The sequence below is a fragment of the Loxodonta africana genome, chromosome 3 (assembly GCF_030014295.1).
Source record: "Loxodonta africana isolate mLoxAfr1 chromosome 3, mLoxAfr1.hap2, whole genome shotgun sequence".
Classification (NCBI taxonomy): Eukaryota; Metazoa; Chordata; class Mammalia; order Proboscidea; family Elephantidae; genus Loxodonta; species Loxodonta africana.
This window is the reverse complement of record NC_087344.1, coordinates 186,952,377-186,964,495: the sequence shown is the minus strand read 5'-3', so window position 1 is coordinate 186,964,495 and position 12,119 is coordinate 186,952,377. Positions and strand designations below refer to the sequence as shown.

The following is a 12,119-nucleotide window of genomic DNA, read 5'->3' as shown; positions in this document are numbered from 1 at the left end:
GTTTAAAGGAGGTGCCCCTGTGGAGGTAAAGACAGGCAACTCTGGGGTTACGAGAGCTAGGAGTCTGGCTGTGGGGCCTGAGCTTTGGAGGAAGCTCCCAGAGTTTTGCCCCTTCCCCCTCGCCTTCCTCCTCCGTCCCCCTACCCTCCCCTGTCCACCCTCGACCGGTCGGGCCCCCTCCACCCTAAGGATGCCGTAAAAAAAAAAAAAAAAAACCCGTACACCCTCCCAATCCAGCATTCAGTGTGCGCACCCTCTGGCGGCTACTTTGAGGAACTGCGTGCCTGGAGGTCTCCAGGTTCTGAAACCCCACTTGAGGGAGGAGAGAGTGAAGAGCCTGGGTCCTGGGACCTCATCCTCCTCCAGTTCTCGCCTGTCCAGGCATCCTTCCCAGTAGGGGGAAGAGACGCCTACGTGGGTGAAAGAGAAGCTCAGGCACCTTCCCAGGGCCTGACATATTCATAAAGAGAGAATGTCTTATCACCAAGCCTGGGTTGATGACCCTCTCCAGTGTCCATGAGGGAGGTGAGGGCTGTCATAATCATAGCTTACACACCGGCATCTGAGCTGAGGCAGGAGTTTCCAAGTCTGAGGCTTTGTGTTGGGCTAACTCCAGATTCTGAGCTGGCTCTGACTCCTCAGGGTGGTGCAGAGCTATCAGCAGCTGGTATGTGGCTGTGCCAAGCGTGGCCCCCACCAGGGGGGCCACCACAGGCACCCACCACCAGCCATTACCAGTACTGCAAAAGAATGAAAGGAAGAGATCAGGGATAAATGTCCTAGCCTTTCCCCACAGAGACTAGGGAGAGTAACAAGAAAACTCCATAAAGTAGCTCCTGGGGTAATGGACACCAGGAGGGGTGTGTAGCATAGCACTGAGATAGGAGGGGACCCCAGGAAAGCTTGGTCTAACCTCTTGCTTTAGGAAATATATGAATATACCCATTTTGCTGATGGGGTCACTGATGCCCAAACAGGTAATATGACATGCCTAAGGACACAACCTTTGAATCTTACTCTTTCACTGAAAGGGGAGGCAAGGGAGAACTTGGAGCTTGGAGGAGGGACACTGTCCTAAGAGGCCAAGATAACTATTTAAGAGGAGAGAGTTGCAAACCCAGGGCAGAGCCCTTAGCAGAGAGAAGAGAGTGGAGTAACAGCACCAGGAAAAGCATTCACCCACCTGAAGACTTCAGGGCCCCAGCCAGCCACATAGGTGAAAAGTCGTGGGCCCAAGTCCCGAGCAGGATTGAGTGGCAACCCACAGTTAACACCCATGGATAGCGCAAGGGTGAGGATCAGCAGCCCCACTGCCACAGGCTCCAGACCTGCAGGCACTCCTTTGTTCCGTGTGTCCAAGATGGCCAAGAGCCCCACAATCAGCATTCCAGTGCCCATAACCTTGGAGTTGACAGAGGTAGAGCTGATGGATCAGCTGCCAGGTGTTCTATCTGCCCTCTCAGCCAAATACTCCTGGCCACCACTACCCCCCAAGTCATCGGGCTTTGTATACACTGGCAGCTGGGCTGGGGTGCAGAGCATGATAGAACCAACCTCACATCCCAACCAGAGCCTGAACAGTAAGCTGGAGTCCCAGGGAACAGGGCCTCTCCCCTCACACTTACCTGATCCAGGAAGCCATTGTTCAGGGACAGATAGGGCGCAGGGTAGGTCGCAAAGATGGAGGCTGTCTCCTTGGGGCCGGTCACTGTCAGGTTTCCACCTGTATAATTCTGTAAGGCATCTGTGGCGTAGAGGTTTCCATTTTTGCTCATTCAAAACCATTCCAAGGCACCCCTACCCACACTGGACCCCCCAACCCTGTTCCCTCCGTTACCATAGTAGAGGACATAGGTGGCTCCTGAAGCACAGAAAGCAGCCAGCAGCTGCACCAAGGAGTAAATGGGGAGCTTGGCCCAGGGGAAGCGTCCCAGGAGGCACATGGCCAGAGAGAAGGCTGGATTCAGGTGGGCCCCTTCAGAGATCAAGGAAAGAAAACCAACATCCATCAACTAACTGCCTGCTGCTAACAATACTACTCATCCCCACATTCTTAAGGTGTATATTATTATTTCTGCCATGTAGCTTAGGAAGATGAGACTTAAAGAAGTTACCAAGGTCACACAGTGGAACCAAGGTTACCAAGGTCACAGAACCAAGGTTTGAACCTGGGTCTGTCTGCTCTTTCCACTGAAGCACACCATGTCTCAAGGCTTCAGCCAGGCGCACAGAGGCAGTGATGAGCCCCAGAGGGTACACCAGACGCTAGCGCTCACCCTCAATGCCCTGCCATAGATTTCTGTCTAGGTGAGGAAGGGAAATGGAGAAATAGAAAAGGGGAGGGGCTGGAGGTGGCCAAACGCACATCTCAGTCCAGGGCACCAGTCAAGCTCAAGCAGATAATGTTCATGAGTCACTCACTGCAGGATCTGCCTTTTCAGTTATCACTCACATGCACATCCCACTCCCTCTGACAACCAAGCTCCACCCTCCTCACCTGAGACATTGCCACCCACGTAGATGGCTATGGTAACAGCCAAAGAGCCAGCCAGAAACATGGTGAAGAGGTTGCCTTTGGTTTCTCCACTGGTGACAGCCCGGGCTACAGCCCCTTGAGTGAGGAGCTGATGGGAGAGGGAAATGAGGAACAGAGAGGATAACAAGAAAGAGAGAGGTTGGGAAAGTTAAAGAAGAGGCCAAGAGAGATGAATGGACATGAGAGACCAGCAAGAAAGGAAGAAAAGCAGAAAGAAGGAAGGGTAAAGAAATGAGATAACTGGAGGAAGAAGAGTAAAGAAGGGAAGGAAGGTGACAGATGGGAAGGAACAGGAATGAAAAAGAGGAAGTAGGAGAGGAAAGGAAAGTGATTAGGAGAGAGAAGATGGCAGAAAGAAGAGAAGCGATGGAGTGTTGAAAGGAAGTGGGGCTCCAGGTAGAAGACATAAGGACACCAGGAGGAACCAAAAACTTTTACCCACCTCCCTTATTTCCTTCCCCCAATTACCCTACCTACCAAGAGCACAAACACACCGAGAAACTCTGCTAGGCACTGTCGGGCCAGGACACTACGAATTTGGAACCGACCCCCAAATCTGGCCAGGAGCTGAGTGTAGGTCATGGTGGAAACACCTTGTCCCTGCAACCACTGCCTCTGTCTGTGTAGGTACTTTCTCCGGCACAGCTACTGCCTGCCAGGGGAAAAGATAAGAAAGAGACTTTAAAACCAATTAGCTGGGTTCCTAAACAGCAGCTAGAGTCTGTGCAGGTGTGTGGTTGAGGAGGGCCCAGATAACGGGAGAATGTCCTATAGGCAGGGCCTCAGGGCTCCTAGAACCTGGAATTTGCTCTGGATCTGTCTCTTCAGTTCTGCTTCCCCATTCCTCTCAGGACTCTCCCTATAGCTTCTCCCTATGCTGATGGATTGGGGGAAGTACCTTGCTTCGTATACATTAATTCTTTTGGTCCCCAAGACAACTGGGTAAAGTAATACTATTGCTCTCATTCCGGGACAGAGCCCCCATACTGCTGTATTAAAAATCCCGTTTGCTTTTCTTGGCTTCCTCCCCAACAATGTTGTATTAAAAATCCTGTTTCCTTTGCTGGGCTTCCTCCACCCTCCTCCCAGCTTTGCATTTGAATTCTGCTTTTGCTTGGAGGTTATATGTAAACCCCATTGTGCCTGCCTAGTATGACTAAGAATGCTGTTGACATAACTTGTTTGAACTCCCTACTTGCAAACCCACCCTGCCTGCCCACCCTTGGGGAGCAGCCTTGGCAGCACAGCTCTGATTGACTCCTTTTCCTTGTACAACGAAATAAAGGTGGCTTTCCCATTCTCCCACCTCCGTCTCTCGTTTATTGGCCAATACAAGTCATGCTGAGCAAGCAGCTGGGGTTTCCACCCAGTAACATTTCTGGTGAGCCAGCCAGAGCCATCTGCTCAGTTCCTGAGGTGGATCAGAAAACAGACCAGTCCCCATATCTGGTGCCACCAGGAGATTTCTCCTGGAGATCCTTCTAGCAGCTCTGAAAGTCAATCTACTTGGTACCCAAAGACGGCACTGTGGGAGACATGAAACACACTTGGGTTGTTTGGTAAGTACCTAAGTAAGGCTTTAGAAGAATCCCAAGAAGCGGGAGAAGTTGACTGTTGAGAGCATTAAGAATCCGAGATTATTTGGTAAGTAACAGGGCAATTCCTAGGTAAGGCCTTAGAAGAGTACCTAGAAGCGGAAGGAATTGACTGCTGAGGGCATGAAAGGTTGAGGTACCTGTTAAATTGGTGCACCAGATTAGGTTGTGTGAGTTTGTAAGTGTGTGTTATCTAGAGAGTGGGGAACATTCAAGGGATCCCTGAATGCAGCTCGCTAACATGCATCCTTAAGAACTGGAAACGGAGGCATGGACAGACATGACTCTGGTGGCATGCTTATCGCTTTCCTAGTTTTGCCTCTTTAAATATATGCCAAATAAAACCTTTCTTTTTGTTTTACTAAGCTTTGTGGTGTTTTCACCTCCAAGAGTTAACGGTGTAGTTGTTGCAGGGATTCTAAAGCCATGAATCCAGTCAACCTCGAGGAGACCTGGACTGTGGAACAGAAGCTCCCCAAAAAAACAAACAAAAAAAGAAAGTCCTGACTTCCGGATCCACTCATTCACACTCCATGTCCGTTCAATGCCATCGGGGTGAGTGCATCTGGAAAACAAGCTTTCACTTATACTCTCTGTCCTCTTTCTCATGTTTTCCTAAGCTTTGTTTGGCATATTTGTTTTGAAAACCAGTTGTTTGATTAAGAAGAATCTTATATTTTTTTTCTTGGTCATTTGGTTAAGAGTAACGTTTACTAACTCTTTTGGTAAACTGCATTTAGTGTCTGGATTCAGGCGTTTGAAACATTGAAGAAACAATTCTACTTCCAAAGAGCTCTGGGTCACTATAAGCCGAAAAATTCAGGCACGGGTCAACCAGTAAAAGCCATTAGGTGGTCGCCTGCGCTCATCACAAGCGCTAAAGACTCCTGTGACAGGATAAAGTGGTCGCGAGACAGGCTACAGCGCTAAAGAAAACCTGGGAAACGGTGCTCTGTTTTGCCAAATTTGCAGGGAGAAGTGGTAGCTTGGTACCTGTTTTATTACATAGTTTCTCAATAAAAATTCACAATGTTAAAAATTAAAATCATCAGTAGCTACTTTAAAATACTTTCCAATTAAAGAAACTAGTATATTTAAGGTCTAAAACAAGAGACTAGGTCTCTAGCCAACAAAATGAATTAAGTTAAAAAAAGAAAACCAAAAACTTGAATCTTAGAGCTTGACATTTTTTATAAATGAGCCTGGATTCCCTCCCCTCTCCCTGTTACTGAGACACGGGTTTAGGGTTCATATTTAAAAACACTATAAATATACTAAAAACAACTTAGAATTTCAGTGACCTTTTTGGGAAAATGTGTGTCTTAGTCATCTAGTGCTCCTGTAACAGAAGCACAACAAGTGGATGGCTTTAACAAAGAGAAATTTATTCTCTCAAAGTCTAGTAGGCTACAAGTGCAAATTCAGGACATCAGCTCCAGGGGAAGGCTTTCTCTCCCTGTCAGCTTTGGAGGAAGGTCCTTCCTCATCAATCTTCCCCTGGTCGAGGAGCTTCTCAGGTGCAGGGACCCCATTCCAAAAGACATCTCACACTGGTCTCCTGGTTCTGCTGCTGCCAGTTCTCCACTGCTACTGGTCCCCTATCCATTCACAGTTTCAAAACCCCTTTAACATCTTAGGTATATGTTAGTGCAGCACCTCACTCTCTCAGTCCAAATTCTGTCTTAGTCATCTAGTGCTGCTGTAACTGAAATACCAAAAGTGGATGGCCTTAAGAAAAAGAAATTTATTCTCCCACAGTCTAGTAGGGTACAAGTCCAAATTCAGGGCATCAGCTCCAGCAGAAGGCTTTCTCTCTCTGTCTGCTCTGGAGGAAGGTCCTTCTCATCAATCTTCCCCTGGTCGAGGAACTTCTTAGGTATAGGGACTCCAGTGTAAAGGACATACTCTGCTCCCAGTGCTACTTTCTTATTGGTATGAGGTCCGCCATCTCTGCTCACTTCCCTTTCCTTTTATCTCTTGTAAGATTAAAGGTGGTGCAGGCCACACTCCAGGGAAACTCCTTTATGTTGGATCAGGGATGTGACCTGAGCAAGGGTGTTATATCCCACCGTAATCGTCTTCAAAGAGCTTGCAATTTGTGTTGTCCTATCTCTTCCTTTTTGGGGAACTTTTGAAAAAAAACATTTTTCAAAAGGTCTGCTATTCCTCCATCTGAGGCTCTGGCAAGTTAATACGTTTTATCTAAAATTTGTTTTTCTTCTTCTTTTTTTTTTTTTTCCGTGAATTGAGTCGAGAGGGAGGGCCTGGCAAGATCAGACCTCCCCAGCCACTAGCCAAGAATTGATGGATTCATTTACAAAATTGCTAAGGAGCTTTGGTATTTAGTGGGTAGATAGCCTTTCAAAATGCCTAGGCCAACTTAAATATATGCAAATGAATTGGGTTGACCCAATCTTGTCTTCCATGAGTCAAGAGAGTAAGGGCAGGACAGGATCAAACCTCCCACAACCCCAGTCTCTGAAGTCATATCGCTCCAGAGAAGCTTTTGAGAAAGATGCCTTCCAACTGAGTGGAGACTTTTTTAAGACAAAGGAAAATAAGAAAAAAATTGCTACTTTACTATAGTTATCAAAAATTAGAGAAATCTCAATCATAAAAGAACTGTAAACAAGTTCTCTCTATCGTATCAGAACTCTAAAAAGCAAAAACTAAAAATCTCAATGATACACACCTATAACCTATAGCCTAAAACAAGTTTCCATCCCTAGCCAGAGATAAGGTTATATCATCTCAATGAATTGGTCAGTTGACAGAAACTTTGTGATTTCCAAAGCTGGTTGATAAAATCTTTACGGGCAAAAATTAGATTGAGGAAAAAAAAAATAGTAAAATGTAAATAAAAAACTTGGAATGTTTGAACAAACTTCATTTCAACAATTATGTTTTGTGGTATACAAACTTAAAATAATTTCCAAGACATTTTAGGTAATTTTCGGATATTACATTGAGTAAACAGATAGTCATCATAATTTAAGTTTACACACTTTTGCTTTTTATAGTGCACATATACACACACAGAAAAAGATATATATATATATACACACATTTGGGTCTGCTAATAAGTGTGTTCATTTTTGCCATTTTAAAAAGAGGTACTATAAGAGATATAGGACAATGTTTCAGACGTTTATTAAAAAGAAGTTTATTTAATATGGTCAAAAGTTTTATCCGTCTGACTAAAGTTTAAAAATATGAGATTTTTAGGAGCTTTAATGTTCAATAATACATAAAACAAAGAATTGGGTTTCTCACTGTTAAAATAACAATAATTTTTCTTTGGTTTCTGAGTTAAATGGTTATTCTTTGTGTAATCTGCCTCGAAGACAAAGGTTCAGCCTCTCATTAAAATTCTTGAGTCAAAAACTAGGCCACATGACTTGAGAAAAAAGAAATTTTATATAAAGGAAAGGTTTATTTAATACGTTATAAATTATGTGGATTGTATTATCAAAATCGAGAGAAATGCCTGATTCTCTTTGGGTCAATATATGTTAGTATTCCCTTTTACATTTCTGCCTAATATTAGATAGCAAATGCATAATTTTATTATTATTTCTTTATTGCTAACTTGTCTGCAACTTTTTTTTTTTTAATCTAGCATCAGACCCAATGGTTTGACTGGGGCTTTCACATCATTTAACTATGAAGTCTTTTTATTACTATTCAGGTATTTAGAGATTTGATAATGCTGATATATTGTGATTATATGGTATTATGTCTCAGAATTATTATATAGTGTGTTCTATCTGAAGCTATTTAAAAATAAGGATAATCATTATATTTAAAAATATTTTTGTCTAACTTTTTTTAAACTGACTGTATTTGGCTCTGAATTTTTTTATAATTAAGAGTATTATGTTTATAAATTAATCATGGCCATTTGCAGACAAGATTTGTTGTCTTCAGATAAGTTTTTACTTTGCTGATTTGCTGAAAACGTTTGATCGAAATAGCTCAACAAAAAGATAGACTGTATTAGGCTTGTGAAAAGAACTGTGACTAGACTGAATCAAGATTTCCAAAACTGTTATGTAGAAGCTGGTGAGTTCACAGACTGTGGCTAATCCCAAATCACATGGAACAGAAACTAACTACCTAAGGCTGAGTTAAAGGAATACTCTTGGTATTATGTGGGAACATTGAGGACGTTTTAAGGTCCTACTTTCTGGATATAAGAAACCACTTTCCTTTCTCTTAAATTATCTAACTAATGGGTTTAGATATTGTAAGTCTTAAATTAGAAGTTCTTATTGGTAAACTTAGCAAAGTTATCAATATCATAGCCAGAGAAGTGTCTGAAATTAATTTGTGTTATGCTTTTACAAAATAGAACAGCATTAAAATTCCTCTTCAAACCAAAACCAAATCCGTTGCCATCAAGTCAATTCCGACTCATAGCGACCCTACAGGACAGAGTACAACTGCCCCATAGAGCTTCCAAGGAGTGCCTGGTGAATTCAAACTGCCAACCTTTTGGTTAGCAGCTGTGGCTCTTAACCACTATACCACCAGGGTTTCCAAAATTCCTCTTAGTTCTCTAAAAAACAAACAAACCAAAAAAATGTTTTGTGACACTTCTTTTTCTAAGAAAGCGACCCATAACTGTTAATAGGCAAACGAAGAAAGAGCAGCTTGGCCTTAAGAATGGACATGAAAAGAGAGAGTTGAGGGAGAGAGTGGGCTGTCTCATTGGGGGAGGATAATTGGGAGTGCGTAGCAAGGTGTATATGGGTTTTTTTGTGAGAGACTGACTTGATTTGTAAACTCTCTCTTAAAGCACAATAAAAATTATTAAAAAAAAAGAACATTTAGTATATTTCAAACATATTAACTGAACACCTCCAATAGGAGGGTCCATCCTGTATTATCTGGCTAATCATTTATTCTCTAATGAAAATTTGATTGTCACATGTAAATTTTTCTATACCTTCTGTTTCCTCTAGACAAACTTTGCACACTCCTTATGCATATATGTTTTTGTGTGGTCGGTCTAACTCTACTAGTTTAACTGATCCCTTTCCCACTGACAGTGAGTTTACGTGGGCAATCTCTTGTTTGGATTCCTGGTGAATGCGTGGGTAACACACTTTGAGAATTTTAAGGTTACCTTTAGATATCCGTAGTAATGATGCTAATAAATATTGAAAAGGTAATGTTAAATTGTAAAAAGAAACCCACTGATCCAATATTCAGGGTGGGGTTGGTAGCTTTAATTCCTATAATGGTATAGTTAAATTGGAAAAACAAAATCTTTAAGAAATTTATCAATCATTATGGCACAAATAACAGATGAGTTGCTAATGAGATAAAAACACAACAGTAATCTCTGGCCTCATTAGCCAAGTTCACATGAGATAACAAAATCATCTTAGATTTTTATCCCAAGAAAGGGTAAACTATATTGTAGCAAATACCTCTTGTTGTATTCAGAAAAATAACGTAAGAGAAACAGCAGAATATACATAGAATTAGACAAGTTACTTGGATACACACCATTACATACACCAAATTTATTTGGTTAGTTACCATCAAGAATAAATAACCAAAAATAAATAAATAAATAAACCCATTACCATCGAGTCATTTCCGACTCATAGCAAGAATAAATAAAAAATGAGCTGCACATCCTGGTTGTACTAGGTATAATAAAACTTATCTTCTATTGTCTTAAACACACTTAAAAAAAGCTCCAGGCTAAAATGTTGATGTACATTGAGTCTGCTCACTTCGGCAATGTGCTTGATGGGAACAATGCTCTTAAGATCCTGGTGAAGCACCAGATGGTATGAGTTTAAACAGCCGGCCATCTAAAGGCTCAACTGAGTCCAGGTATTAATCATCAATGTGTTATCTCCAATCTCCAATCAAAAGAAAAGAATGATTCAGTAGATAATATCAGAACAATTATTCCCTGTCTTTGAGCATAAAGAAGGTGACCCAGCTGGAGCTGGACTCACAAAGATTCATAAAGACACACCCACTGGGCCTTGAGGTGTAAAAGCAATAGCTAAGACAATCTGAGAAAAAAATCTTTTAGTGAAACATTCACAAAAATAGGGTATAAAAGTCACTCTTTTTCTTTTAATATTAAATAGAGTCAATTATAAACCAACAAAAGGTCAGTAGCCACAATGAAAGTCCTAGGTCCAATATTTGTCCCTCCCCAAAAATACGCCAAACAATTCCAGGCCGGGGACTATAGTTAAAATGGACACTGGTCCCAAATGACCAATGTCCAAAAAGAAATGGAAGGAGTGAGACAGAGCTTGTTAAAATCCTGTTTCCTTTGCTGGGCTTCCTCCATCTGGGCTTTGCACTTAAACCCTGCTTTTGCTTAGAGGTTATATGTAAACCCCATTGCGCCTGTGTAGTACGATTAAGAATGTTGCTGACTTAACTTGTATGAACTCCCTACTTGTAAACCCCTTTAAAAGTAACTTGCCTGCCTGCGCTTGGTGAGCAGTCTTGGCAGCAGCAGCTCCAACCAACTCCTTTTCTTTGTACAACGAAATAAAGGTGCCTTTCCTGTTCTCCCACCTCTGTTTATTGGCCAAGACAAGTCATGCTGAGCAAATACCTGGAGTTTCCACTCGGTAACATTTCTACAGATGAGACCACTTAGCCCCAGAATTCCTCAAGGTCACACAGTGGCTGAATCTGAATTCAAACCCAGTGTTCTGACTTTCCCTCTGGTGCTCCACAACGCCTCTTTCCCCAAACAATTTGTGTGCTTAGAGAACGCAATAGGCATAGGGCTGAAGACCATAGACTAGAGGAACGAAAACTCAGACAGTGGATGCTTCTACTTCCCTCATCCAGAGTCTCACCTTGGTTAGAGAATGCCCTGTCTCTGTTTCCTGCCTTGCTTGAGATGAGGACTTTACACCCACACTGAGCCCCACCTCCCCTTCTCTGGATGCATGCCATTTTTACTCTGCATAATACATAGCTACATCCTACTTCTTCATATCTCAAGACTCTAATTAGAATCATTTAACAATGTTCAAGGCCCTGGGGAAGCTGGTGTACAAACATAGTCCCTGCCCTCTTAGATTTTATGTTCTATTAGATGGAAATAGTGAACAAATAATACTTTAAAAAAAAAAATACTGTATATAGTTTATGAGGTTCTTGAGGGCTGGGACCACGATTGGCCCTCCATCAGTAACCCCATCAGCTCTAGCACTGGTGCAATAACTTTGGCACTGGAGAGATGTAAGAAAATTCCATAGAATTGATCACCCAATCAAGACAGACTGTGAAAGCCATAGAGTCTCCTTGACAGCGTTTAAAACCCAAACCAAACCCATTGCCATCAAGTCAATTCCAACTAACAGCAACCCTATAGGGCAGAGCAGAACTGCCCCATAGAGTTTCCAAGGAGCGCCTAGTGAACTCAGACTGCCAAACTTTTGGTTAGCAGCCATAGCACTTAACCACTATACCACCAGAGTTTCCTGACAGCATTTAAGGAAACTCTGATCTCTTACAACCAGAGGGCATCAGAGTGGAAGAGCAGTTCAAATTTTAATGGTATGAGTAGCAGAGCTTTAAAGAAGGCTGAATTCTTAGTCCCAAGGGGTCTCCTATGCCAAGGTTTGGGTGGTAAAGAAAAAGGGTGAGATCCTGAGACGTGGGATAGGGACATCTGGATAGATGCAATTGAGAATCTTAAATCTCCAGATTCCTCTAAACCCTCTGAGCCTGCAGAATTGGCTCACTCGTCCCTTGCGTAAAGATCATACAGAGGCTTCAAATGAGGCAGGTGCTTTACAAGACAATCCTCACCCCTTCAGACTCTATCTCCACCTTCTGTCCTGGCGACAAGACCAATAACAAGAATCAAATTCCACCAGAGCCCCAAAAGGATATTCTGGCCTACTAAGAGAAGAGAGGAAATACTGTATACACTAATGGAGCTTCAGGATCGACTAATATGTACTTGCAGGATTTAGTAGAGTTACATA

General features: G+C 42.6%; 1 protein-coding gene across 1 annotated transcript; it reads right to left on the bottom strand.

Annotated features, from left to right (window-relative positions):
* Positions 1-511: 511 nt before the first annotated feature.
* Positions 512-3,118, bottom strand: AQP10 (aquaporin 10). Its single transcript, XM_023554014.2, has 6 exons — positions 3,014-3,118; positions 2,498-2,624; positions 1,838-1,975; positions 1,626-1,744; positions 1,184-1,401; positions 512-740 (listed from the first exon to the last, which is right to left on the bottom strand). The coding sequence occupies exons 1-6, from the start codon at positions 3,116-3,118 to the stop codon at positions 542-544; spliced, it is 906 nt and encodes a 301-aa protein (XP_023409782.2). The 3' UTR covers positions 512-541.
* Positions 3,119-12,119: the final 9,001 nt, after the last annotated feature.